The 27,217-nt window shown below is 42.5% G+C and overlaps 1 protein-coding gene across 2 annotated transcripts; it reads right to left on the bottom strand.

Moving 5' to 3' along the window:
- Positions 1-9,034: 9,034 nt before the first annotated feature.
- On the bottom strand, positions 9,035-26,300 carry HSD17B2 (hydroxysteroid 17-beta dehydrogenase 2). 2 transcript variants are annotated; one of them, XM_081016606.1, is made up of 5 exons: positions 25,660-26,292; positions 22,387-22,599; positions 20,025-20,210; positions 14,031-14,168; positions 9,035-9,885 (listed from the first exon to the last, which is right to left on the bottom strand). In XM_081016606.1, exons 1-5 carry the CDS (start codon positions 25,937-25,939, stop codon positions 9,527-9,529), a joined length of 1,176 nt encoding a protein of 391 aa, XP_080872732.1. In that variant the 5' UTR covers positions 25,940-26,292; the 3' UTR covers positions 9,035-9,526. The 2 variants fall into 2 exon arrangements, with proteins under 2 accessions (XP_080872732.1, XP_080872733.1); XM_081016607.1 differs by lacking the exon at positions 22,387-22,599 and having other exon boundaries at positions 25,660-26,300.
- Positions 26,301-27,217: the final 917 nt, after the last annotated feature.

The following is a 27,217-nucleotide window of genomic DNA, read 5'->3' as shown; positions in this document are numbered from 1 at the left end:
TGAAGTTAAAATTGTTTTCTCAACTCTGTAAGAACCCACTGGAATCTTGTGCACCACGCAGCAGAGATTAGAGTACATAAATATAATCCCCAATTTGCAATGGATTGCATTACCTGCCTACCAGACGTACTCATCTGCTTCCCAGGTACTTGCAACCCCATTAACCAGGAAAATTGCATAATGAAGTTGGGAGCATAGGATTTCTTCCATCTGTTTTCACGGGTCGCACATGCACATAAAGGGGTGTCATGTGGTGACATGTTGGGTGACATCTGCTGTTGTGTCACACCATGCCCACTAGTGTGAATGGCATTTTGCATGGCATGGCTATATATCGATCCATACCAGCTTGTTGCTTAGTCGTCTTAGTCATGTCTGACTCTCCATGACCCCATGAACCAGAGAATGCCCTGGAAACTCTCACTTTCTTCTCAAAGCTTCTCCTTTTTAATGTCCATGGAGTTTTCTTGGCAAAAATACTAGAGTGGGTTGCCAGTTCCTTCTCCAGGTGGATCACGTTTAGTCTAAACAGGAAAACTAACTCCATATTCCCTGCATATGAATGCACCTTCAGAGATGGAACCATAGTCATGCTTGCCACCCACTGAAATAGCTGGCACTCAGATCATCCAATGAAGCTGAATGTTGGACCAGCAAAAGGAAGTACTTTTTCATATAGTTGCAGAACTAAACTATGGAACTGACTACCACAAGACGTGGTGATTGTTGCTAATGTGAAGAGCTTTTAGACGTATTCAAAAAATTCATGGTGGATAAGATTATCAATAGCTAGTAGCTGTGATCACTATGTTCTACCTCCACTATGTGAGGCTGTGAATACTACTTGCTAGGGATTGCAGGTGGGGAGAGGTCTGTGGCTTTCAGTTCCTGCTCGTGGGCTTTTCAGAAGCATCTAGTTACCTACTGTGAGAACAGAATGCTGGGCTAAATAGGCCTTTTGTCTAAGATGGCTGGGCTCCAGCCCTCATCAGCTGTAGCCAGCATGACCAAAACCAAGAAGGATGGGAGTTATAGTCCAACAGCCCCTGGAAGCTCACAGGTTCTTCACCTCAGCTATAATATGAAAGGTGCTCAAGCAGACTTTCCTTCTCCCTCCCGCCTTTCCTCTTCCAGTTGATGCTCAACATTAAGAACATGGGAAGAGCCGGGTGGATGAGGCCTAGTTCCCATCAATTGCAGCATCCTGTTATTACAGGTGCCACCCAGGGGGCTGTGGGAAACCTGCAGGCAGAACCTGAGCACAAGAGCACCTGGCATTCTGAAGCATTAGTGCCTCCAACCATGGAGGCAGAGAACAGCCATCGTGGATAGTAGCCATTGATAGGCTTTCTCGTCCACAAATTTGTCCATTTCTCCTCTAAAGCCATCCAAGTTGGTTACTATCATTCCCTCCTGTGACTCAGTGACTACTGAGCATGCTCAGTTCTCATGTGGTTTTTGTTTTGCCCCATTAGGCATTTTTATTGTCGTCATATTTCTACAAATCTTGAAGTTCTCCCAAACACATCCCTTCTTCTTCTTCCCCAGTGATCCCCTTCTAATTTAAATCCTCTTGGCACTCACCACCTGAGTTTGCTGTTATGGGAGTGATTATGGCTGTTGGCAAAGAATTATCAAGTAGCATGAGCCGAAAGGTCCTCATCTAGGAAGGTATTCATAGAATCATAGAATCATAGAATCATAGAGCTGGAAGAGACCACAAGGGCCATCGAGTCCAACCCCCTGCCAAGCAGGAAACACCATCAGAGCACTCCTGACATATGGTTGTCAAGCCTCTGCTTAAAGACCTCCAAAGAAGGAGACTCCACCACACTCCTTGGCAGCAAATTCCACTGTCGAACAGCTCTTACTGTCAGGAAGTTCTTCCTAATGTTTAGGTGGAATCTTCTTTCTTGTAGTTTGGATCCATTGCTCCGTGTCCGCTTCTCTGGAGCAGCAGAAAACAACCTTTCTCCCTCCTCTATGTGACATCCTTTTATATATTTGAACATGGCTATCATATCACCCCTTAACCTCCTCTTCTCCAGGCTAAGCATGCCCAGCTCCCTTAGCCGTTCCTCATAAGGCATCGTTTCCAGGCCTTTGACCATTTTGGTTGCCCTCCTCTGGACACGTTCCAGTTTGTCAGTGTCCTTCTTGAACTGTGGTGCCCAGAACTGGACACAGTACTCCAGGTGAGGTCTGACCAGAGCAGAATACAGTGGCACTATTACTTCCCTTGATCTAGATGCTATACTCCTATTGATGCAGCCCAGAATTGCATTGGCTTTTTTAGCTTCCGCGTCACACTGTTGGCTCATGTCAAGTTTGTGGTCAACCAAGACTCCTAGATCCTTTTCACATGTACTGCTCTCAAGCCAGGTGTCCCCCATCTTGTATTTGTGCCTCTCATTTTTTTTGCCCAAGTGCAATACTTTACATTTCTCCCTGTTAAAATTCATCTTGTTTGTTTTTGCCCAGTACTCTAATCTGTCAAGGTCGTTTTGAAGTGTGATCCTGTCCTCTGGGGTGTTAGCCACCCCTCCCAATTTGGTGTCATCTGCAAATTTGATCAGGATGCCCTTGAGTCCATCATCCAAGTCGTTGATAAAGATGTTGAATAAGACCGGGCCCAAGACAGAACCCTGTGGCACCCCACTAGTCACTCTTCTCCAGGATGAAGAGGAACCATTGATGAGCACCCTTTGGGTTCGGTCAGTCAGCCAGTTACAAATCCACTGAGTGGTAGCATAGTCAAGACCGCATTTTACCAGCTTCTTTACAAGAATATCATGGGGCACCTTGTCAAATGCCTTGGTGAAATCAAGGTAGGCTACATCCACTGCGTTCCCTTCATCTACCAGGCTTGTAATTCTGTCAAAAAACGAGATCAGGTTAGTCTGACATGACTTATTTTTCAGAAATCCATGCTGACTATTGGTGATCACAGCATTCCTTTCTAGGTGCTCACAGACTGTTTGCTTAATGATCTGCTCCAGAATCTTCCCTGGTATTGATGTCAGACTGACTGGGCGGTAATTATTTGGGTCCTCTCTTTTCCTCTTTTTGAAAATAGGGACAACATTTGCCCTCCTCCAGTCTGCCAGGACTTCGCCTGTTCTCCAGGAATTCTCAAAGATGACTGCCAGTGGTTCTGAAATCACATCTGCCAGTTCTTTTAATACTCTTGGATGCAGTTCATCTGGCCCTGGAGACTTGAATACATCTAAACTAGCCAAGTATTCTTGTACTATCTCCTTAGTTATTCTGGGCTGTGTTTCCTCTGCTGAATCATTTGCTCCAAATTCTTCAGGTCGGGCATTGTTTTCTTTATCGGAGAAGACTGAGGCAAAGAAGGCATTGAGGAGTTCAGCCCTTTCTGTGTCCCCTGTTTGCATTTCACCATCTTCTCCTCTGAGTGACCCCACTGTTTCTTTGTTCTTCCTTTTGCTACGAACATACCCATAAAAGCCTTTTTTGTTGCTTTTAACCTCTCTAGCAAGCCTGAGTTCATTCTGTGCTTTAGCTTTTCTGACTTTGTGTCTACACGTGCTGGCTATTTGTTTGAATTCCTCTTTGGTGGTTTCCCCCCTTTTCCATTTTTTGTATACATCCTTTTTAAATCTTAACTCAGTTAAAAGTTCTTTAGATAGCCACCCTGGCTTCTTTAGGCACCTTCCATGTTTCCATCTCATTGGTATTGCCTGACGTTGTGCTTTTAGTATCTCCCTCTTAACAAACTCCCAGCCATCATGAACTCCCTTTCCTTTTAGTATTACTGTCCATGGGATCTCACCCAGCACTTCCCTAAGTTTTATGAAGTCGGCTTTCTTAAAGTCAAGAAATTGAGTCCTAGTATGCTTGGCTGCTCCTTTCCGCTGTATAGTAAACTTCAGAAGAGCATGATCACTCGCGCCTAATGATCCTTCCACTTCTACCCCACTAACCAGGTCATCAACATTGGTTAGGACCAGATCTAAAATGGCTGTTCCTCTTGTTGCTTCTCCCACTTTCTGGACAATGAAGTTGTCTGCAAGGCCAGTGAGGAATCTGTTTGACCTTATGCTCTTGGCTGAGTTTGACATCCAACAAATATCCGGGTAATTGAAGTCCCCCATTACTACTATCTTCCTTCTTTTTGCATGCTTGGCCATCTGTTCCAGGAAGGCATCATCTATGTCCTCCGTTTGGCTTGGGGATCTATAGTAAACTCCCACAATGAGGTCACTGTTATTCTTCTCTCCCTTAATTTTGACCCAAATGCTCTCACTTTGGCTTTGAGGTTCTAAATCTTGGATCTCTTCACAGGTATACACATCCCTGACATATAACGCCACTCCTCCTCCTTTCTTGTCTGGTCTGTTTCTCTGAAATAGATTGTATCCCTCCATTATTACATTCCAATCGTGGGACTTATCCCACCAGGTTTCAGTCATATTTAGTTTGCTGTACCAAGAGCTCAAGCTCATCTTGTTTATTTCCCATGCTTTGCGCATTAGTGTACAGACATTGAAGTCCATTAATCATTCCCCCGTGTCTCTTATTTAAGGATTTTTTCCTCCTACCACTAGGTCTGCGTGCTGTTTGCTCCATTTGGTCTATGACATTTGGATGATCATCTTCATCAATTGATAGACTCCTACCTTCAGGAGCACTGTCTCCCTCCCCCACATTAGTCAGTTTAAAGCCCTCCTGATGAGGTTTCTGAGATTTTTGGCAAAAACATTTCTCCCAACCGTTGTGAGGTGCAGCCCATCACTTGCCAGAAGTCCATCTTCAAGAAACTGCATTCCGTGATCTAAGAATCCAAACCGTTCCTGTTTACACCATTTGCGAAGCCAGCTGTTCACTTCCACTATTTTTCCCTCTCTCCCTGGGCCACGTCGTTCAACTGGGAGGACAGATGAGATGACAATTTATGCATTTAACTGCTTCAATTTCCTGCCCATAGCCTCGTAGTCTCTTTTGATCTTCTGGAGGCTATTGCTTGCAGTGTCATTGGTTCCCACATGAACCAAGAGGAAGGGGTATTTGTCAGTGGGTTTTATGATTCCTTGCAGTCGTTCAGTTACGTCTTGGATCTTAGCCCCAGGGAGACAGCACACTTCCCGAGACATTTTGTCAGGCCCACAGATCACTGCTTCTGTTCCCCTCAGTAGGGAATCCCCTGTCACCACTACACGCCTCCTCTTAGGTTTGGTCGGGGTCCTTCCATGAGCTGTCCGTCCCAAGGTTGCCTGCACATTCCCTGAGGACTGACTTTGCTGCTCGTCTTCATATACCTGATCGACTGTAATGAGGGAGAGATCCTCAAATGGAGTCTGCTCTTCGTCTTCCATGCTAGGGGAGAGGACCTCAAAGTGATTGTGTATTTCTAAACAATCAGAGTGAACCCTGGGCCTCCTACTTCTTTGAGTCACGTTTCTCCATATATCTGGCTCCTGTGTTGGTGAACTAGCCTCCTTCTCAGGGGAGTCCCCTGTCACCTCCTTGGTGGAGACGGTGTGCTCTGTTGCTTCCATGTCTGGATGATGGGGGGGGGGGTTTAAGAAGCAAAGGTGTAAACACAGGTGAACAAATTAAAACATGTTGTATAACTGAAATGTATTTGATGGTGTGTTTTTTGGCACTGTGTTTTGTCACTGATTATTATCTTCCCCCTTTGCCTATGTCTTTCATCCAAAAGCTCCTTTATCTTTATATCATGTAGAAATTAGCATGTTAAAAGTTTTTCTTACTCTGTCTACAAGCTGAGGTGCATCACTCAGACATGGCAATGACATCTAGATGACTCAGGCTGCAATCCTAACACTACTTATGTGGGAGTAAACCTTGCTGAACTCAGTAGGCCTCCTTCTGAGTAGACATGGTCAGGATTGCGATGTAAAAAAAATCGTACAGTCTGCTGAATCTAGGCTCTCAAGGTCAGAATCTGGGGGCATCCATGAGTGTCTTACTGCACACTCTTACAATGACTACTCTGAAGTAACTTTCACTGAGTTCAATGGGGCTTACTCCCAAGTAAGTGGGCATTGAACTGCAGACAGGCAGAGCAACTTTACTGATGGATCAAGGGAACATGATCTGAATCTTACAAAGTCTGGTCAGGCATGTTACAGCTGGGTGCACTCACCACACCATTTTCTGCAGATTTTCCCCATATCAGGGTGGGGTGAATGTTGGGGTTTGGTTTCCTTTGGAAACAGTCTGTGGAGGCTTGTTAGCTTTTTGAAATACTTGCGTTTATTTACAAACATACATGGGCAGAGGCCCTGCTTCAACACCCCAACAGCCAAAAACCCACCGACCTGAAACCAGATCTGCAGAGAGAATGGCAGCTCCCCAAATTGCTGCATACCCTCCAACATTTATCTGATGAAAATAAGGACATCCCATTCCATAATGATAATTTTACTATTTATACCCCACACATCTTATTGGGTTGCCCCAGCACTCTGGGAAGCTTCCAACATATACAAAAGCATAATAAAACAATACACATTTTAAAAACTTCTCTATACAGGATTGCATTCAAATGGCTTGGGGATTGGATAACTCCATACCCTCCAACATTTCTCCAATGAAAATAGGGACATTCTGGGATCAAATTAGAAACCGAAACAGCTTCTCTAAATTAGGGCCATCACTGGAAAATAGGGACACTTGGAGGGTCTGCTGCTGTCAGCTTATAGAGATCAAATTATTCTCTCTTCACATCTCTCCCTAGAATGGCAGCTTTGCCCTTTCTTTCACACACGTCTAGTTTGCTCCTTCCTGATAATGGGGATGGCAGCGGCTGTGAGATCTCTTCCACCTCTCCTTCAACCATCAGTGAGCGCTCTGGCCATCTTTGCTTCAAGAGAGAGACAAGTCACCAGAATATTATGGGCTAGCAACACCCTTTCATCAGCTCTGAGAAGAGGCTGGCCAACTGGTGCTGCAGGACAACTTACACTGATAGCTTGACTCATGGAAATCAAAAAGGAAACCACCAGCAATGTTTTTGAAAAAATAATGCTGTGCTTTTTCCTCAATAAAAAATGACAGATTTGATTTACGGTAAGCTGGCCGCTGCCTGCTGAGCATTTAGAACACACCCTTTTTATCTGCCTATCTGGCATGCATATCTTGGAGCTTGCCCAGACATAACACAAATTATTGTTTGTAGTGTTAATGACATGCTTGTGGTCCTTTTAAATAATCTTCCACTTTGGTCTCAGTGTTCCATGGAGGAATCTATTAGCTTGGGAGTTGCAGACGTGGATGGGGTTGCCTTGAGGTACACCTTGTGCAACCCATGTCAAGGTAACTCAGGTTAGGTGGCACCATTAAGAATTATTTTGAGTGCAGGAGTCAGTAAACAACTGTAGCTTCTCAGAATGCCATTCTCAGTCAGGATGGGTTGATGAAAACCTATTGCGAGTTTCATAGAAACCAGCATGACCTGACCACACTGTTGCCAGGATGACCTGGGTCAGCCCAACCTAGGGTGAACAAGGTTTTTATATGTTATAATGCCATTGGTGCTTTCCAGTGGGTGTGGCAGAATTCCAAGCATTCTAGCCAATGACAAAGCTGCTTTTAATTGTACAAGCTTTCCATTAAATTGTCATTTGCCAGTTTCTGCGTTTCCACACATTCCAGTGTGGCAATCAATTTGAGGGCTAGTGATTTCGGGCTTGTGACTATTTCTGCTCAAAATACGTAGACCAAAAGATCCTCACCGAGGCTGCTGCTTCTGCCTCTTGCTTGGATTGGTTTATGGGTGATCTCACCTGATCAGAAACCATCTATTACGTACTGCTCAAATGACACAGCTGCATTCACTGAATGAGTGGAGGGGAACTGGTATAGTGTTTGCTGGCCTCGCTCTGCATACTCATACGTATAGAGAGTTGTTAATTGAATCAGAAAACCAATTAAAACTGAAAGAATTTAATGAAGTTAGAGAGAATGTAACAAATTGGTTGCAATATTTTCAGTTAAATGAAGTATTTAAGAAGGATAAAAAGATAGGATTACTATATGAAATTTCAACTTTTCAGAGAGAAATAATAGAAAATGATACGAAATTAATATCAAAAATGTACAATCTGTTGTTAGAATGGGAAACAAAAGATGAAGAGGTTAAATCAGTTATGATTAAATGGGCACAAGATGTGGGACACAATATCCAGATGGAGGAATGGGGAAAACTATGGAAAAAATGAGATAAAAATTGCAGCATGTGTGGCGATTAAAGAAAACTATATGAAAATGTATAGATGGTATCTAAAGGTAAAGGTAAAGGGACCCCTGAACATTAGGTCCAGTAGTGACCGACTCTGGGGTTGCGGCACTCATCTCGCTTTATTGGCCGAGGGAGCCGGTGTACAGCTTCCGGGTCATGTGGCCTGCATGACTAAGCCGCTTCTGGCGAACCAGAGCAGCGCATGGAAACGCCGTTTACCTTCCCTCCGGAGTGGTACCTATTTATCTACTTGCACTTTGACGTGCTTTCGAACTGCTAGGTTGGCAGGAGCAGGGACCGAGCAACGGTTGGGGGGATTCGAACCCCGACCTTCTGATCAGCACGTCCTAGGCTCTGTGGTTTAACCCACAGCGCCACCCACGTCCCTAGATGGTATCTAACGCCAGTTAAATTAGCAAAAGCATAAAAAATAAAATAAATAGCAAAAATGTACAAAACCAAGGAAAGCAAGTGTTGGAAATGTAAAACAATAGAAGGGACATTTTTCCATGTGTGGTGGGATTGCAAAATCATAAAGAAATATTGGGAAATGATTTATAATGAATTGAAGAAGATGTTTAAAATAACCTTTGTTAAAGAACCAGAAGCTTACCTACAGGAGTGGACTTACCAAAATCACAAAAGAACTTATTTATGTATGCAACTACAGCTGCAAAGACATTATTAGCACAATATTGGAAAGAAGAAGGTGTCCCAACTAAAGAAGATTGGCAAGTTAAATTAATGGAACATGCTGAAATGGCAAAATTGACAATGAAGCTAAGAGGAAGAGACGACAACAAATTTAAGGAAGAATGGAAGATGTTTATTGCATATATACAGAAGCATTGTACACAGGTTAATACATTAGCAGGGTTTTAGGATTACTTGTAATTTTGTATGAATGGATAATAAGTAATTTAAATGCTTCTCAAATTTACAATGGACATGCGGTACGTTGATTAACAATGGAACCAAGGAAGGGACTAGGGGGAAGTCAATTTATTTTGTTTTTATTTTGTATTGTTTCTTAATTGTATTTTTGTTATATTTGGAAAATTAATAAAATGTTTTTAAAAAGGAGTTTCAGTTCAGCCTAACTCAAGAGAAAAAGGTATCAAAAATAGTAGATAAGAGGTGCAATGTACAGAATAGAGAGGGTTTCTGCCTTAAATCTAAACATTCCCCTCTTTTATCCGTCCAATGTGTTTTTAACACATGAAATGCAAGATTCCCAACATTCACAAGGCAGCTAAATAGCCTGACACACAAATGACTAAGTCAGGCAGTATCTGCCTACAAGTTCTTGTTTGCTTTCTCTGCTGCTCTGAGAGCGCTGGGCATGTTTGAGGTGCTGAACATTTTCCTTATGCAAAAGTCATAAAACCAGAGAGGAGAATAGCAGAAGATGAGAAGGTATTTGTAAGCATTCTTGCCTGGAGTGTATAAACCACATGGGCGCTCTGCCAATAATGCGTGTAAAACATCACAAAGCACGGGAGAGAGATCTGACATGGAAAGAAATTGCATGGCATTGAGAGCCATCTTCAGCTTGAGGATGTATTCTTCGCCATAATCTTGCTTCACATCAGGCATGAGATTCTCAAGAAGGGTGCGTTCTTCCTTATTCCAGATCTCCGGAGTTCCCTGGATACCTGGAAGACAGAACAAAACACTGCTGAACATCTAGGCTTCATAATAGGACATCAGGTGTTCTGATGAAAATAAAATAACTAGAAAAAGAGGCATATGGGGTTCCTAAAGGAACTACCCCAGGTGACAGATTGGAACATATGCATGCTAGATTAGGGATGTAATCCGAATCCTGGTACCAGTTTGTTCCATGGACTCAGTGCCCATACCATTTTGCTTCAGTTCTCATTTTGCTATTTTTAATCATTCCCAAGCTGGTCCTTTAGCCTTTTGAAAATAATATTATTGCTTACATTTTTTATGATGACAACTCAATGAGCTGGCAGTTGCCCACTGAAGTATATATCTTGCCTCAGGGTTACTGTCTGTTCAAATGACAATGAGGAGGTGACGGACACACACATAAAAAATGGAGTTACCGCCCTTTTGTCATTTTTGAATGCATATTATATTTTTGCATGCATTAATAAGCATAAACTGGATGGTAGGAAAAATGACCATTTATTATAATTTCATAATGATCAATGTTCTTATAAAAAATATCTGCATACATCTCACATTTTGATGCACACAAAATACAAATAAAGCTCATTTTTTGGTTACAGTAATAAATTCCACATTAAGATGTAGGACAATGGCAGCCCTTTTTGTGTGTGTTTGGCAAAGTCATGGTGGACAGAAAGGTGAGAGAAATGTTAACGATAAAACAATGGATGTTAATGGTGGTTAATGGCTAAGCTAATTGCCTCAACAGTAAATCAATGAGGCCCAAACTGAAGCAAATACACATTTCAGCAGTGCCCAGTTAGCAGACAGTGAAGATGATGAGAGTAGCTGACTAAATCATATAGGAACAAATGTCCTATTCTAAAAATTCTTAAGAAATACAAACATCTGCAGAAAGTCACTGCGATTAAGGTTCTTCGTGGAATGCCCTTTTAAATGTGTTGTGGGAGGGGAACGAGTATTGGTTTTCTTTTGTCCTTTTTTTTATTATGTATAAATGAGTATATCTATATAATGATTTCTATATATTGTACTTGTATGTTGTGAACCACCCCATCTGTGGATAAAGGGCAGTATACTACTACTACTATTATTACTACTACTACTACTGCTGCTGCTGCTGCTGCTTTGCAAAGAGAGAAGACAAGTGTGCTATGGGCCAGTTTGATGCTCTGTCTGCCTAGAGTGAATTCCACCACTTTCCCTATTCTAGTTCTAATCTCTGAGCGAAACAGATACTGTCCAATCCCCCCCTTGAGATTAGGAAAGTCAGCTGATACAGGGCAAGACTTATTTGTGATATGGACAGATATTCAGCCATTCACAAGAGCCACCAAGGAACAAATGAACCAACTGAAAAAGGCCACAATGACTCACAAATCCATGGGGACTGTGCTTCAGAAATGAATGAACATCTTTTCAATCCATATTATTCTGTGTGTGTGTGTGTGTGTGTGTGTGTGTGTGTGTGGTCTCAGGAGTTCCCTGGATAGTTGAAGACTAGTTCACTTATTTATAAATGCTATTATAAAGATTTTGTCTGGGAAAGTGATGGCATGCTTGGACTTGATGTGTGTTGGTTTAATTATCCTCTGAGTCATGCACACAGGTTCCAATTTGCCACCTCAAGACAAATGCTTCAAAAACATAATGTGGAATGAAAAGATCTATTTCAGGCAGGACGCAACCATAATAGATCATCCGGCTAACCACATTTCCTTTTGCACATTTTAGTTCACAGGCTATTCAAAGACATCATACCTTGGCAATAAACCTTCTCAAACAAATTACCGTATTTTTCGCTCTATAAGACGCACTTTTTCCCTCCTAAAAAGTAAGGGGAAATGTGTGTGCGTCTTATGGAGCAAATGCAGACTGCACGGCTATCCCAGAAGCCAGAACAGCTAGAGGGAGCGCTCCCTCTAGCTGTTCTAGCTTCTGGCTTAGCCGCGCGAAGCCTCCGCAGGGCACGGGGCCCTTCATGTATGCATCCCAGGCTCTGGTCAGCTCTCCTTTTAAAGAGCCGCGTGGAGCGTGGAGTTGAGCCAGTGCCACTAACTGGACTCATCCACTTCAACCCCGACTAGGCTAGGCGAGCTGGGTAGCACTTCCAGAGACTACCTTCTGCACAGGAACATTTCAAAGTGCTGTGGACTCACAGCTTAGTGTTGTGAGCACCGGATTCACTCCCACAAGAAGACAGTCGTCACACAGCAGAGTATAGCAGAGTATAGCAGAGCATAAACGACTCGGAGAACAGCTCTGTAGAATATCTTCATTATTCTATCTACAACTATAATATACAACTATATACAGAGCTAAATGAGGTCTAAACTAAAAAACTGAACTGCACTGAGTGTCTGCAGCTGCTCTTAGCAGCAACCTTATCTATACACACAATCTCTAACACTCAGTCTCTCTCTCTCTCTCCAACACACTGACTGACTGACTGACTGACTGATGTTAGGCTGGAGCGGAATAAGTAGAGAGCAGAACACTGCCCCTCCTCTCTGGAAAATCACCAGACTCATCAGCAGATTCTTGGATATGGGAGGGGTGAAATCTCCTCATCCTCCCCCATTTCATCTGACCATTCAAGAATCTAAGTATAACTGCAATTTACACACACACTCCAAAAGTTGTTCCCTGCTTACAACCTTGGTAACATATCTGCAAGTATCTCTCTCCCCCTTATCTAAGACACTTTTATCACATCATTAAACAGTCACTGCAACCACTCTGTGTCTGTCAGGAAAGAGTTAAAACAGAAACCTCAATCTGTAGTACACACGAAATACACATTGTGAATATACAAACAAAAAAGCAGCTTCTAGATAAATCTTCATACACGTTTCTCACTCTCAAATGCAAACTGATATTGTTAATTAGGCAGATTTGAACAAACCATTTTTTTTACTCAAACACACGCTTGCTCCTTCAATCCTGATCCTTTAAACATATTATACATGAACCACTTAAGGTCAGGTAAGGAAATAAATGAAGCGTTTGGTGCTACTACTCTCAGTACACTTCATGCCTGGGTTAAAAACCACACCAGAGTTGCTTGTGACTGCAGTCTTGGCGAACTCTTCAGAAAACCTTTTTGGTGGTACACCCTTGGTTGTTCTCTTGGATCTGCACAAAACTTTCTGATATTCTTGTTTTGGTGCTTCCTCCTCTTTGAGAGAATGGGGAGCTAAAGTATATGAAGCTGCTAAGTCTGAATCTGTGTCACTGACTGAACTGACTGCTAAGTCACTGACTGAACTGACTGCTAAATCTGAATCTGCGTCACTGAACACTGACTGACTGACTGTTGTTAGGCTGGAGCGGAATAAGTAGAGAGCAGAACACTACCCCTCCTCTCTGGAAAATCACCAGACTCATCAGCAGATTCTTGGATATGGGAGGGGTGAAATCTCTAGCGCTCCCTCTAGCTGTTCTAGCTTCTGGCTTAGCCGCGCGAAGCCTCCGCAGGGCACGGGGCCCTTCATGTATGCATCCCAGGCTCTGGTCAGCTCTCCTTTTAAAGAGCTGCGTGGAGCGTGTGTGCGGCTCTTGGGAGCTTTTCCACGAGGGAGAAAGGCAGCCCATCAGTGACGGCCTGCCCTTCTCCCTCCTTGGGGAAAAGCCTGCAAGCACCTCACACACGCTCCTCGCGGTTCGTGAACGGGACAGCTGACCAGAGCGTGGGATGCATACAGGCTCTGCTCAGCGCTCCCTTTAAAGAATTTTTTTTTTCTTGCATTCCCCCTCTAAAAACTAGGTGTGTCTTATGGAGCGAAAAATATGGTAGCTGCCTGGTTAGAATCTGATAAGCCCAAGTTGTTTTGGGGTGTCTTCCCTTGACCTCTAGGAAACTGGCATTTATACAAGAAGACAACCCTTTGAGGCCAGCCACCTCTGTGGAAGGGGAAATAAAAGTCTGCCCCTTTTGAGGATGATTGATGAACTCCTAGAAGTGTTGCCCTATGCAACCTATCACTAAGACTCCACCTGGGACCCTAAATAGCGAAGTACAGGCTTTGCACATTCCTGTGTGTGACACTGGTGTTTCTGTGCCATTCATGGTTTTGGCTGACTCCAAGGAGGTCCCCCCCCCCCATCGTGAGCTAGATAACCAGGTGTACCAGCAACTTACATGTCTTGAAGCCTGATGGATGAAGCACAGATACTTTAATGCCCCATTTGGAGAGCTCTTGCCTCATGACTCCAGAAAACATGGATAGGGCTGCTTTGGATGCACCGTAGGCAGCAAAGCCTGGTATGGGGATACCTCCTATGGGAGCAATAAAAAAGTCTCCTGAGACTGAAGGGTTATCACATAGCTCAACGTTAGTTATAGCCTGCATGGAAATTCATATTCATTTTTGTGTACATTGCTCCTAATATACACATTTCTGTACCCAAATTTGCCCAACATATGCATTATTTACAAGCAATTTCACACTAAAATAATATGTTGCTACACATTTTTAAATACACATCCTTTGGTTGGAGAGCTGCAGGGCAAAATTTAGGGGTTGTAAAGGCTAGATAGTCTTCAATTTGTCTCTTGGTTTGGGAGGTGTGAAAAGAGGATGGTGAACTTGATAAGCCTTTGGTCGGCTCCAGCAGTTATTTTTTTGGAATGGAGAATGTCTCCAAATTTTAATTCAGAAAGCTGTACCTTTGATTGTTGAAGCTCTGAATGTACTTGTTTGAATGCACACCAGCTGGAAGGCAATAACTCTTCTCTAATTACCTGGTTGAAAATTTTCCAAAGAAGCAAGATAGATGGAACGATAAGCGTTTCTGCTTTATTAGCAGCCTATCTCGGTTTTTGTTCTCAGGAGATACGTGCTAAATCCAAGTTATCTCCCTTTAACTTGCTTAGCTACGGTAATTCCAATACTGAGGTCAGATTGACTTCGTTAAACCTCATTGCTATGTACTCCGGTGAGCAGGGACTGCGTATAATGGAACAAAAGGGCAGTGACAAGAATGCACAGAAGGGTAAAGCCAAGCCCTGTTTCTCCTGCAACAGTGACTGTTGTTGCAATTGACACAGATGGAATTGGTGTTGCACAATGGCTATGACCCAATCTATGGTATGGGGAGATGCATGGTCACTGCCAATCCAATCCACGCGTCCCCAGCAATACGTAGTTGACATGAAACCATTGCATTAAGATTTTCCCTAGGGATGGGTTTGCTCTGTTCCCTTCAATTTATTGTTCTAGTGTTCATTCTGTTCTGCAGCACACTCCACCCAAATTCTGGTTTAACTGTGAGAAAGTCTTAACACTAATTCCTAGACCAGAACAGGCAATCTGTCACACGTCTGCAGATGCTCATATTAATGAAAATAAGATTAAGATGCATTATGTTATGGGAAATCACAAAAATGTGTACATTTTGCAAAATTGCATACAAACGTATGTGTATTATGAGAAATTTGCCCTAACATATTGATGAATTTTCATGGGGGCTTTTTAAAATGATGTGATCTGTTATGGAAATGTGGAGAACTGATTTTAAGGCTGGAAAAATCAGGTGCTGAAAGAGACCTACAGTGGCATATTCATTCATGTCTAATGAAAACTTACACTAATAAAACACTGCAAAAAGGCCAATCTCAGTGTGACTCAATCAACATTCTTTTTTCTTTGTGTTTTAAGGTTATAGCCCTTGTGCACTGATAGATCACCAATCTTGATAAGGGCTTTTTTTTTTTTCAGCCGGCACTCACCAGAACTCTGTTCCAGCTCCTCTCAGGTGGGCGCCATTGCCATTATAAGAGAGCAAGGGAGGCGTGCATGGCAAGTTCCGGCACCAATTTTTCTAGAAATATAACACTGATCTGGATGCATCTGTACAAACAGTTTGCTTGTTGCTGCAGCAATAACAATTAATACACATAACTTTTGTATTCAATTTTGCCTGATATTCACATTTTTTTGCAAGCCGTTTCTCCAAATATAAACACATCTTTGTATGTTATTTCCACTAAATTATGCATTCCCCCCGATTTTCTCTAATATGCACTTGATGGCAAAATTTGGAGAAGCACAATTTTCAAGGATAGCTGTATTTCTGTTGATGTATTCTTCTGGAAATACATCTTCTGGAAAAATGAGGCAGGTTCCCATTATAATGCAAACCCAACTACATTTTTCATGATCTCTACAAGTACACACATACAACAGGAAGTTAGTCAGTGAGTTTGTGGATATTTTGGTTACATATTTATCAGCTTGTTGTTCCAAATGCTCTTCAGTTGGCTGTTTTTTCATTTTGCAAAACCGAAAGTGATGCTGACACTTTTGACAAACCGGATTTTTTCACCTGCTGAAATTGATGAATACATACGCCATTTGGCTCAGCAATTGGACTCCTGCCATTGCTGGAGATGGAGCCTAAAGCAACAGACAGGAGGCAAAGGAACATTTTTAACAAGTTTCCAATTGCCTCGCTTTACCCTGTCTTCATCAATCCCAACTGTCAGGAAGGAAACCTTGTAGTCTGAAGAGATTCCAACACAAATTTCCTTGGCTCGCGGACAACAGTGCCTCGAGCAAGTCATGTTTCCATTATTTCAAATGTTTAACAGGCCCCCAAAGAGAAGTGAGATTTCTAAAAGATTCATAATGTGCTGTTCCCTATTCTGTAGGAACACATCTCATAATGTTATCTTTTTATGGCTCTGAAACAGGGTCCACTTTTAAGTAATATGTTTGGAAAAATTGCTACATTGTCTTTATTGGACCTGTCAAAAAATTAAAGCTAAGGACAATTAATGTCTTTAACAGTATGTATCAGGGGTACGGACCTCCGGGTTAGCGCCATCGGCGAATGGCGGAGTTCCTCCGATTGGAGGAACTGGCTCCTTGGAAATTGGGTCTTCCCGCCGCGGTGAAGGTGGGGACCCGCTAGAAATCCCAGGCGGAGGAAGCCTGGGAATGTGGGGTTCGGCAGGGCACCAGGAGCGCCCCCCTACTCACCGGGAACCCCATTTTGGGGCCCCGGAGTGAAGTGGGGTGAGCGGCGCGGTGCTGCGAACTGATTGCTACTTTCACGGAGTGAAGCCGCACAGCCATTGCCGGAGAGCACTGACTTTTTCCTGTGGACAATTGGATTTAAAACAAGTACCCGTGAGTAGAAACGGAAAATTGGATCAAGAAATATCTTAATTTGGCACCGAAGCGGGAAGGTTCAAAACAGGAAGTCCACCTTCCGCTTTTTGTATATAGACTAAAGCAAAAACCTTGTAAGCTAAAGCCTGGAAAGTCGTTAAAAAAGTCTAAATTTCCTTCATGTATAACTACTGAAACCCCCTTGGAAGCAGGAGAAAAGGGGGGGGGGACTTTGTTTAACCCCTGCAGGAGAGGGAGTGAAGAAAGATAAGTTTCCACCGTCTCTAACCTGGGAACGGGGTGTCAGAGACAGAAATTGTTGCAGAGGTTCATTGACTGTGAATGGAATACTTTGACAGATAGCTAAAAAAGAGTAATAAACTGATTCCAATGTTGCCTTTTGCATTCTAAAGAAACAAAATATCTGAAAAATGAAAGTAATTTTCCTTTGTTGGACTTGCCTTAAAAAAAATGGATACAAATAGAAATTGTCTCCTCTAGAGGGAGCTTGTTAAATTGTTGCTGCAGTCTACTTGAGGACTCTACAGCTGTGAGATTAAGATCGTGGGACCAGTCTTTTTTGACCTTGACTAAATATGAGCTGGGAGGAAGGTTTGGTGCTTGCTTTATGCAAGACAAGTGCCTTGTTGGAACAGATGCATGAGAAGATGGATTTGATGAATGAGAAAATGGACTTGATGACTGTTGTGGATAATAACTGTGGACAAACAGGGAATATTGATACAGAAACCATTCAGGGACCAACTCAGGAACCTGTACTGACTGGGCAAGTGCAGAAAATAATGGAGGAGGTTGCGGTTGCACCGCAAATAATACAAATGGAGAGACCCGAGGCCCTACAGGAGCATAAGCCGCTGCCTTTGAAGACTGAAGTTGGAGTGGGCCAGGGGGAGTCTGGAGCTGAGGAGGTTCTTAATTTTGGAGAGACCTTGAAATATGCTTTTAAATATTTTTTGGATTACATTGATGACTGTGGGGAGTGGGACTGTGGGGAATGGGCTGGTTTGATGAAGGGAGATGGAGATAATTTTGGGTTGGAATCCCCCAGAGACCTACTCCTCAATGAGAAAGGAAAGAAATTAAGAAAGAGACCAACAAAAGACAAGGAAAGGGGCAAGTATAAACAAGAAGAAGAAGATCTGCAGAAGGGACATGGAAGAGACTTAAGGGCCTCGGACATAAGATTACCAGGTTGATGGACTAGATGGAATGGACAGTAAGGACTGACACGACCCGAGACCAGGAAGAAGAGACGTTGGATGAAGATTGGAAGAAAATTTATAAAGAAATTTTTCCCCCCTAGGGAATTGGCCTAAAACTAAGGAATATTAGGGAAAATGTTGGAATGAAACTATATGACTCTAGTAGAAATGATATCAGGAGCTATGTATAATCGAGTATTAAGCTTTAAGCTCTAAAGTATTTTATAGTAAGATAAGGTTAAATAAATTAAAGTAATTTGAATAACAGAATATGGGGAAAAGATGGAAAGGATTTGTTGAGTTAACTAATAGGTTAAATTGTTAAGATAAATTATTTAATAAAAATTAAGAAAGATGGAAAGAATTTGCTGAAATAACTAACCAAACTAGAATACAAAAAGGGAGGTGTGAGGAGGTCAATGAAACAAGCAAAAGGAAGTTAAAGATATGTAATATGGGATTTGTGTCTTTTTTTGTTTCTTTTTTTCCTTTATCTTTTTGTTGTATTGTTGCACTGGTTTTTGTGTTTTGCTTTTTTTCCCTTCTTTTTTATGTATTGTAGTGTTGTTTTTAAATTTTTCCTTTTTTTCTGCAACTTTGAAACTTTAATAAATATTATTTTGGAAAAAAAAACAACAGTATGTATCAGGGGTACGGAAGCTCTGACCTGTGCAAAGGTAGATCTAGGAGAGCACGAATGGTGCAATTGTACCGGGTGCAGAGCTTACGGGGCACCACAGGGGATGCAGGAACTATGACATCCAACAGAAGGCGAGCGGCTTACATATAAAAATAGGAACTGCCGAAAACATAGAAAAAACTATCATTTTTTTTAAAAATGTTGTTAGACCTAAAACTATATACAGTGGTACCTCAGGTTAAGTACTTAATTCGTTCTGGAGGTCCGTACTTAACCTGAAACTGTTCTTAACCTGAAGCACCACTTTAGCTAATGGGGCCTCCTGCTCCCACCGCGCCGCCGGAGCATGATTTCTGTTCTCATCCTGAAGCAAAGTTCTTAACCTGAAGCACTATTTCTGGGTTAGCGAAGTCTGTAACCTGAAGCGTATGTAACCTGAAGCATATGTAACCTGAGGTACCACTGTACATATACAAACTCTATTAAAATCACACAAATAATTCCAATAAAAATAGCCTGGCACCAGCCCTTTCATGATAGGCAGTCAGTTCCCCAAAGCCTGTTGGAACAAAAAAAAAATTAGCTGGAACAAGAAGAGAGCCAGTCGAGCTTCTCTCAGGAGGGAGTGCCAAAATCTGCGAGGAGTAAAACAATCACACTATTAATATTAATCATCATCATCACACTAGTCATATGAAAGAAGATGTAAGTTAGATGAATTGGCCTTTGCTGCTACCTTTGTGTGGTAGAACATTATGTTGCCCGATCACAGCTATGCTAAAACCTCAGATTTCTCAGTTGTTTTTCTATGGGGAGTGGGGAACCCATCTTTCTCCTCTTGGGGAAAAAAAGAAAGTTGAGCCCTGTGATTGAGTCTAACCATGAAGGCTGTGGTCTCCATCCCAGCAACCACCACTTCCAGACTAGACAGTTATATGGAAGCCTGCCCTAGTGTGCTCTGTCCTAACTCCCAACCATTCAATCTTGACTTGCACATTGTTGTTACTGTTTTTGCTGGAGTTTTCAACTGGGAATCCTCCCACACTGGGCATCTGCGACAGGAATAAAGACAGCAGGATGGTGAGCAGAGAACAGCCAGCCTAGGATAGCAAGTCTGTAACTATATGAATGGCATGAACATATTTTGTTTGACTCACCTGCCATGCTTGAAATGTTAATAAGCCTTCCTTTGGACTTGCGGAGCAATGGCAAGAATGCTTTTGACAGTTCAACGGGACCGAAGAAATTGACATCCATGCACTGCTTGTAAGATTGCATAGGGAGCAGTTCACCATCTCCCGGGAGACCCAGGACCCCAGCATTGTTGATGACACCCCAGAGATCTGGCAAGGAAGAAGGAAACAAGGCTATACAAATCTGACAATTTCAGCTCCTCTCACTTTCTCATTTTTTCCATTCTTCGGTTCAGCACCTTTGTTCGAGATTTTTCTAAAAAAAAAAAGTCATCATGAGAACTCATCAGGATTTTAATTCAAATTTCTCATAATATACAAATTTTTGCACACATTCCTGCCTAATATATACATTTTTTTGCAACACAATTTCCAGTAATGCAATGCATTTTTTTGCAAGGAGGTTTAACTAATACATGACTTTTATGCCTATTGTACCCTACTGTATGCATTATTATATACATTAGTTGGCTTACATGGCTGGAGACCTACATTGAAAAACGGAAAAATGCAAATTTCAAAAGATGGCTGTGGTACCATTTGCATGTTGGTTTGGAAAGTGCCAAGCAACTAATGTCTATAAAATACATTAGTGGAAAGTCTCCATAAAACACAAAAATTAATGAGAATATCATACAAGAATCCAGGGATATTTTTTTCAGCTGGAGCTCAGCTCTGGCAACTCTTAGGTGGGTGCCATTGCCATTCTAAGAGAACAAAGGAAAAGTTCATGGTGAGCTCTGGCACCTCTTTTTTCTAGAAAAACAGCACTGAATACAGGGATATGGCTTTGCAAAAATGTGTATATCAGGCAGAACTGCATACCAGGATGTGTATATAGTGAACAATTTGCACTAAAATGCTTGTAAATTTCCATGAAGACTTAAAAAAACCCCTCAGAGAAACCAAAATGGACTGATCAATCCATCCCTCACGCTGAATTGTCTCCAAATATGCAGCAGATATATGTGCTAATTAACAGCAGCCTTTGACCCAAAGATGTTGAAATGTCAGTATCTGAGAACATCTTGACATACAGCAATCCATTTGCTAGTTGATTTGACAACATCTGACTGCAGACGGGAGGAAGCAGCAGGCAGCTGGTATCATTATTTAATTTCTATGCTGCTCATAGGTTTTTGCATGGTTTATGCTGAAATAGACTTCTGTGCGGTTTACAACGTATAACAACCCCTTGCACAGACTTTAAAATACAAGCATCCATTATTAAAGTACAGTGGTACCTTGGGTTAAGAGCTTAATTCATTCTGGAGGTCTGTTCTTAACCTGAAACGGTTCTTAACCTGAGATACCGCTTTAGCTAATGGGGCCTCCCACTGCCGCCGCACGATTTCTGTTCTCATCCTGAAGCAAAGTTCTTAACCCGAGGTACTATTTCTGGGTTAGTGGAGTCTGTAACCTGAAGCGTCTGTAACCCGAGGTACCACTGTATTACTAATTACTGTGTTGCTTTTATAGGATTCTTTTATTGTTAATTTTAATTGAGGGCACTTTTTATGTTTTAGTGGGACTGTTTCATGGTGCATTCTAATAATAGATGCTTGTATTTTAAAGTCTGTGCAAGGGGCTTTTATGTATTTTATATAATACGCAATGCATTTGTGTGTGTAATTTTCATGAATCTATGTATTTTTATGGACACTTTAGCCCAGCACGTGCTTTTTGTGTGTGCATTACATGGCTGCAGAAATACAGTATACTGCAAAGTGCAGAAGAAAGGTAAATTTCAAAGGCTGGCTGTGCTTTGGTTACATATTGTGAATTATGTTGGCTCAGCTTTCAGATAATAATAAGAGCCTGCTGGACCAAGTCAATGGCCTACATAGTCCAGCATCCGTTTCTCACAGTGGCCAACCAGATGCCTCTGGGAAAGGAGAAAGCAGGATCTGAGCACAAGAGCAGCCCTCTCCCCTCCTGCCGTTTCCAGCAATTGGTATTCAGAACCATTGCAGAAAATAGCCATCGCTGATAGCCATCAAGAGCGCTCTTCTCCATGAATTTGTTGAATTCTCTTTTAAAGCCATCTAGGTTGGTGACCCTCACTGCCTCCTGTGCTGAAAAAGTACTTTCTTTTATCTGCCATCAATCTTCCAACATTCAGCTTCATTGTATGTTCATGTATTCCAAATGCAAACAGCATCCAATTTCTGCACCAAGTGGCATGTCAGATTTTGATACTGAAATAGGAGTGTTGGAATCCTGAGGCCTAGATCAACCAAGACAACATTTGAAACTTTGCAAAACGTCATTTCAGATCACAAGCAACACCCACGAGGACTGTGTACACTCCCTTCACAGAACATACCTGCACCTTGCAACTTCCTTCTTACTTCAAGGTACGCTTCTTTAATCTGCACCGAATTGGTGATGTCTAGTTGCAGAACAAAAAGTCTATCTGAGCAGGACTGCCTCAGTTTTTCTGCACCAGGCCCTCTCTCGTTCAGAACGGTGGCAAACACGGTGAATCCTAAATGGTCAAGGTACTTCGCCAATGCATGTCCAATGCCACTATCGCTTCCTGTAAAAGATTACTTCTTCTCTTTATTTATGCTACTCATGGCCTTGACTTATAACCATCACAATTCTCAAAGAAGGATGCAATTATTAAAATAAACACAATCAATAAAGGAACGAAATTGCAAAGTAAGCCACAAGCTAAATATTTGAGCTGGCAGTAGTACAGCACTCATTTATGTTTCTAACACAGCAGACAACGAGGCGGTATTTGTGTGTGTGAGTGAGTAAGAGAGCAAGCAAGCAAGCGCAGTGGAGGTATAAGAAACCTTTTCCATGCCAAGACCTGTTTTCTGTCATGGGGAATGCCCTAGGAGATGCATGCCAAAGGTAGGTGGGGCTAGGGGGAAAATAAGACTGCATTCCAGCCATGCAAAAGCCAATGGTTTCTACACACACAACTCCACACTCATTTCTCCATCCTTCATCCATTCAAGACACAGAAAAGAAAGTACCTTCATGCAGTGCATGATTAAACAATGGAACTCACTCCTGCAGGAGGCAGTGAAAGCTGCCAACTGGGATGTCACTAGAAGGCTATTAGACAAACTCAGGGAGGATAAGGCTATCAAAAACTCATAGCCACAATGGCTACGTTCTACCTCCACTATGAGGAGATCACAGATGGGCAGAGTGCTCTTACACTCATGTCCTGCTTGAGGGCATCATTACACTTCAAATACAGACTTTTTCCCATTCAGGGCTATGCTATGCTAACATTACTATTGCTTAACATTATTTTAACACAGCACATTCTGCATTTCTTCACCATTGCTTATGCATCCCCGTGTGACTTGTTTTCAGATTGCTCTGGCCACCAAAGCTGGTACACTGTGCTCAGATGGTATCTGGGAGTCATTCTTTGCATACAGAAAAGGAACAATTAGGCGTAGCTGAGAGCTGATATCTCTAAAATTATGGGAATGTTGATTTGAGCGGTACAGGGAGTTGTGTGCTGGTGAATACCCATATTGTTCTGACTTATAGTAATACTGTTGTTCTGTACTTAAGTGAATGCTCAGTTGGGAAACTGGTTAGTCTCTTCTGATTCCTAGATCCAGCAAGGGTTAAAATCTAACTGAGAAACCCATTCTTGAATTAGCCAGGCAAGGGCCATAAACTCTAAGGGGTTCTAGGTGCTTATCAAATATTTGGTTGCCCTGGAATGAGGAACTGTGGAGACTAGAATTGCCATCTTTGGTTGGGCAAAATATGGGACAGGTTGGTCAAAATAAAGGGGTGGGGGGCACATATACTTTCAAGGACACCAAATCCTTCCACCTTTTGTGGAGGGGGGTTCCCTGCATTCGGCCTCTGGCGCTGCTATTCCCCTTGACTCATGTAGATGGGCAGGGGCCAGGGGTAGATGGCTGGCTTCCATGGGTGACGAGCCACAGCTCCAGCCCTTGCCCAGAGGAGAAGGGGGGAGGAGTAGTTGTCAGGTCAGGGCGGTGGAAGGGGCCAAGCGGCGGTGGACCTGCACAATGCTAGACTGGTGGGAGGCAGCTGAGGAGTAGCACCAGCGAAAGGGAACGAAGGAGGGGACATGGGAGGGACAGGAAGTCATTCCCTCCCCCTGATGCAGTCTTGAGTAAAATCCTTCCACTGAACTTGGAATTAGCTTTAGGGGGGAATTCCCTGTTGGTCTCAGTGAGAGATTTCCTCCCAAATGCAAACCCCAGCTTCAGAAAGAGATGTTCCTGAAGGCTGCAACAGGGGAAGAAAATGGTTAAATCTACCCTCTATACTCAGGTGGGAGAATTTAAATTCGCAAAGTGGTGTTGGTGGGGGGAGGATGTGGGCCTGAAGTTATTTTGGGGGTGGGGTAGGGATCAGGAACTCAATGTAAATGGACAAATGAAATGAGGCACTTTAATAATGATAGGGGGGTTTAAGACGAATAAAAATGTGCAGATATCATCTTGTAAAGCATGAGTAATCTAGAGGGTGGCTTAGATCAGTTTTTAAGCCTATGTCTTCTAAATAAACCACTTGTTCTCATTCTCCCTACTTGTCCCTTCTTGTATTGCATCTGCTTCAACACTGCACAGATCTTGGCTGGGACAATTACGATGGGAACACAGACTGCAGATGTGATTCTATCACTTGTTTGCCTAATTTGGTACACTTAGTCTGAGGAGCGTCTCTCTGGACCTCTCCAACAATCTGCTTTACAGTTGTTAGTGACTCAGTGCCAACCTTTTAAATGAAGAAAGAGAGAGATTTTTTCCCCTGCACCTAACACTCAAAGATGAGCCAGGTGTTGCTGAAACACAGTGTGCCTCAACCTTCCCGCAAAACGCAGAAAACAGGCATGCAAGAGCTCGTAAGTGAACATTGTGTTCTGTCTGCTGGTGTTCCTTGTGAATGACCCTTATTTATTTATTTTAGAAACCATTGATGGATTTTCCTTCTCTTTCCTCTCCCTCCCACCTCACTGGGACCAATGAATAGCAGTGTCCTTTCCTTAACAAGACACCCCACAGGCAAATAAATAACCTGCAACTGGGTGCATAGCGTTTTGTCATTGTATGCAGTTTTGCCACAATCCATCAAGTCTGATGCACCATTTAAAGATCTGTGTCAAAAATGAAATTGTGCTTTTCCCCACTCTAAGGCTTTGCTTTATCCAAATTTGCAAAAAGTAAACCTAGGTTCTCTGTTAGCTACAGAACCACCAGCTCATTTTGAATAAAAAGCCCAAGTAGAAATTCCCCAACTCCGCCATCGTAACTCAATTCACAGTTCAGACCTCCAGTAATTCTCATGCTGTCTTGATGAATGCTTACTTAAGGAGTGAGAACATACACAGTTCTGTGCTGCTAAGAAGGTAGAAATTTCATATGGCTCCTGATTGGAGCAAACGGCCTAATATTTCTGCACCTGAAAGGCCCCCTGCCTGGAAAAGGATGGAGCAGAGAAATGGATGCTAATAAATAAAAGGGTGCAAGAGAGGATGATGGGGATGAAAGAGAGTCAGAACTGTGCTAATTCAGAGACGACTGAGTAATGTAAAAGATTCTCTCAAGAGCTAATGAAAGCCAAAGTTCTTCCTTCTCCTTACCTGTGATGAGTACTGCTTTGTGGTCCACAGGGAGCAGGGCTTGATCGGATGTGTAAATGCAGAAGAGGAAGCACATCAGCGAGAACAAACTCAAGCCCAGGTAACTTCTCAGCGTGGCGAAACACAGGACTCCTGAAGCAAGGAGCAAGAGGAGACCCCAGGAAAAGGGGGTTGCCTTCTCCACACAGTTCTTTTTGGCTCGGTAAAGGATCATCCCTCCGTAGAGCACCACTGCACCCATGTAGATCAACAGGGAGCTGTCAGCTTCAGAGTGGTGCATGGCAGCGGTCACAGGCAGAAGACAGACAGGACTGCAACATCCAGGCACAGCAGAATAGGACAAAAAGAAAACGACCCCCTAGCAGTCTTCAGAATGCATGCATTGCTATAAGGGGCTGTATCTTCTGTGCGAAGAGGATGAAGGGAGGAGGGGTCAGCTGCAGATGGGGTTGCGAAAGATCTTTAGGGACTTCAAGCAAGGAAGTTGCAAGAGCAACTGTCTCCTGAATGTATGTATGTACATACATACATACAGATAAGCGTGGGGTGGCTTATCTGAGCTGCTTGCCAAATAGGGCAAAACCCTATGACATTTCCTCTCACCTTTCTTTTTTCTTTGTAATCTTATTCCAAGAAGACTCCACCTTCTAAGGGACACACAGCTTGGGTAATGATTGACAGAGGCAAGAGGATAAGAGTGAACATGAAGCAGCACACCCCAAGGCATTTGACAGCTCTTACATCATTTGCAGGCTTACAGGTGTCACTCTTAAGAGGAAAAGTGGGGGTGGGGAGTGATGGGTGGATGTGCATCATTAGTTTAGAGAGTTTCTGTGCTGTCCTTTGATGCTCACCTCTCAACTCTGCTTATTTCACAAATGCAAGAAAGGATGGATTTCACAAATGCAAGAAAGGATGGATTTGTCTCCACATTTTTTTGCAGCAATTTTGAATTTTTTTTTTGTTAATCCTCATGAAAAAAAATGTCATTGGTTTGGTGTGCCTTTCTCCCCAACATGCACATTTCTGAATGCATGTTATCCACACTTTTGCAATAATTTTCTCTAACGTAATGCACTTCTATAAGTTGTTTTTTTCTTTAATGTATGCAATTTTATGTACATTTCTGGTACACACTGGCTGGCTGGAGAACTGTACTGCAAAATTTGGTGAAGGGTGAATTTTGAAGGAGAAAGATTTCGCATATTGGTTCAAAAAATGTGAATTAGATGGTTTCCCATTAAAATACAAAAAACAACAACCCTGGATTTATCCACTATCCTTAATGCAGAGCTGTATCCTACTGAATTCTATGCAGAGTAGTCCCACTGAAATCAATGCAACTATATTAGGCATGCCCATTAATTGCAATGGGTCTGAGGAAAACTATAACTGTATCTAACCTACAGGGTCTGCTCCTCTACCAACTGGTTCTTAACTGCTACAGTGCTGCTTAATTAGCATGGACTGAAATCCTTCAAAGCAATAGTGTTGTTCCTGCAGTCTTCCAGTTGTTGTTGGCCAATGGTCAGGGGATGATGGGAATTGTAGTAATATA

This window comes from Podarcis pityusensis (genome assembly GCF_964106645.2).
Source record: "Podarcis pityusensis genome assembly, chromosome: 8".
Classification (NCBI taxonomy): Eukaryota; Metazoa; Chordata; class Lepidosauria; order Squamata; family Lacertidae; genus Podarcis; species Podarcis pityusensis.
This window is presented reverse-complemented; position numbering and strand designations above follow the sequence as displayed.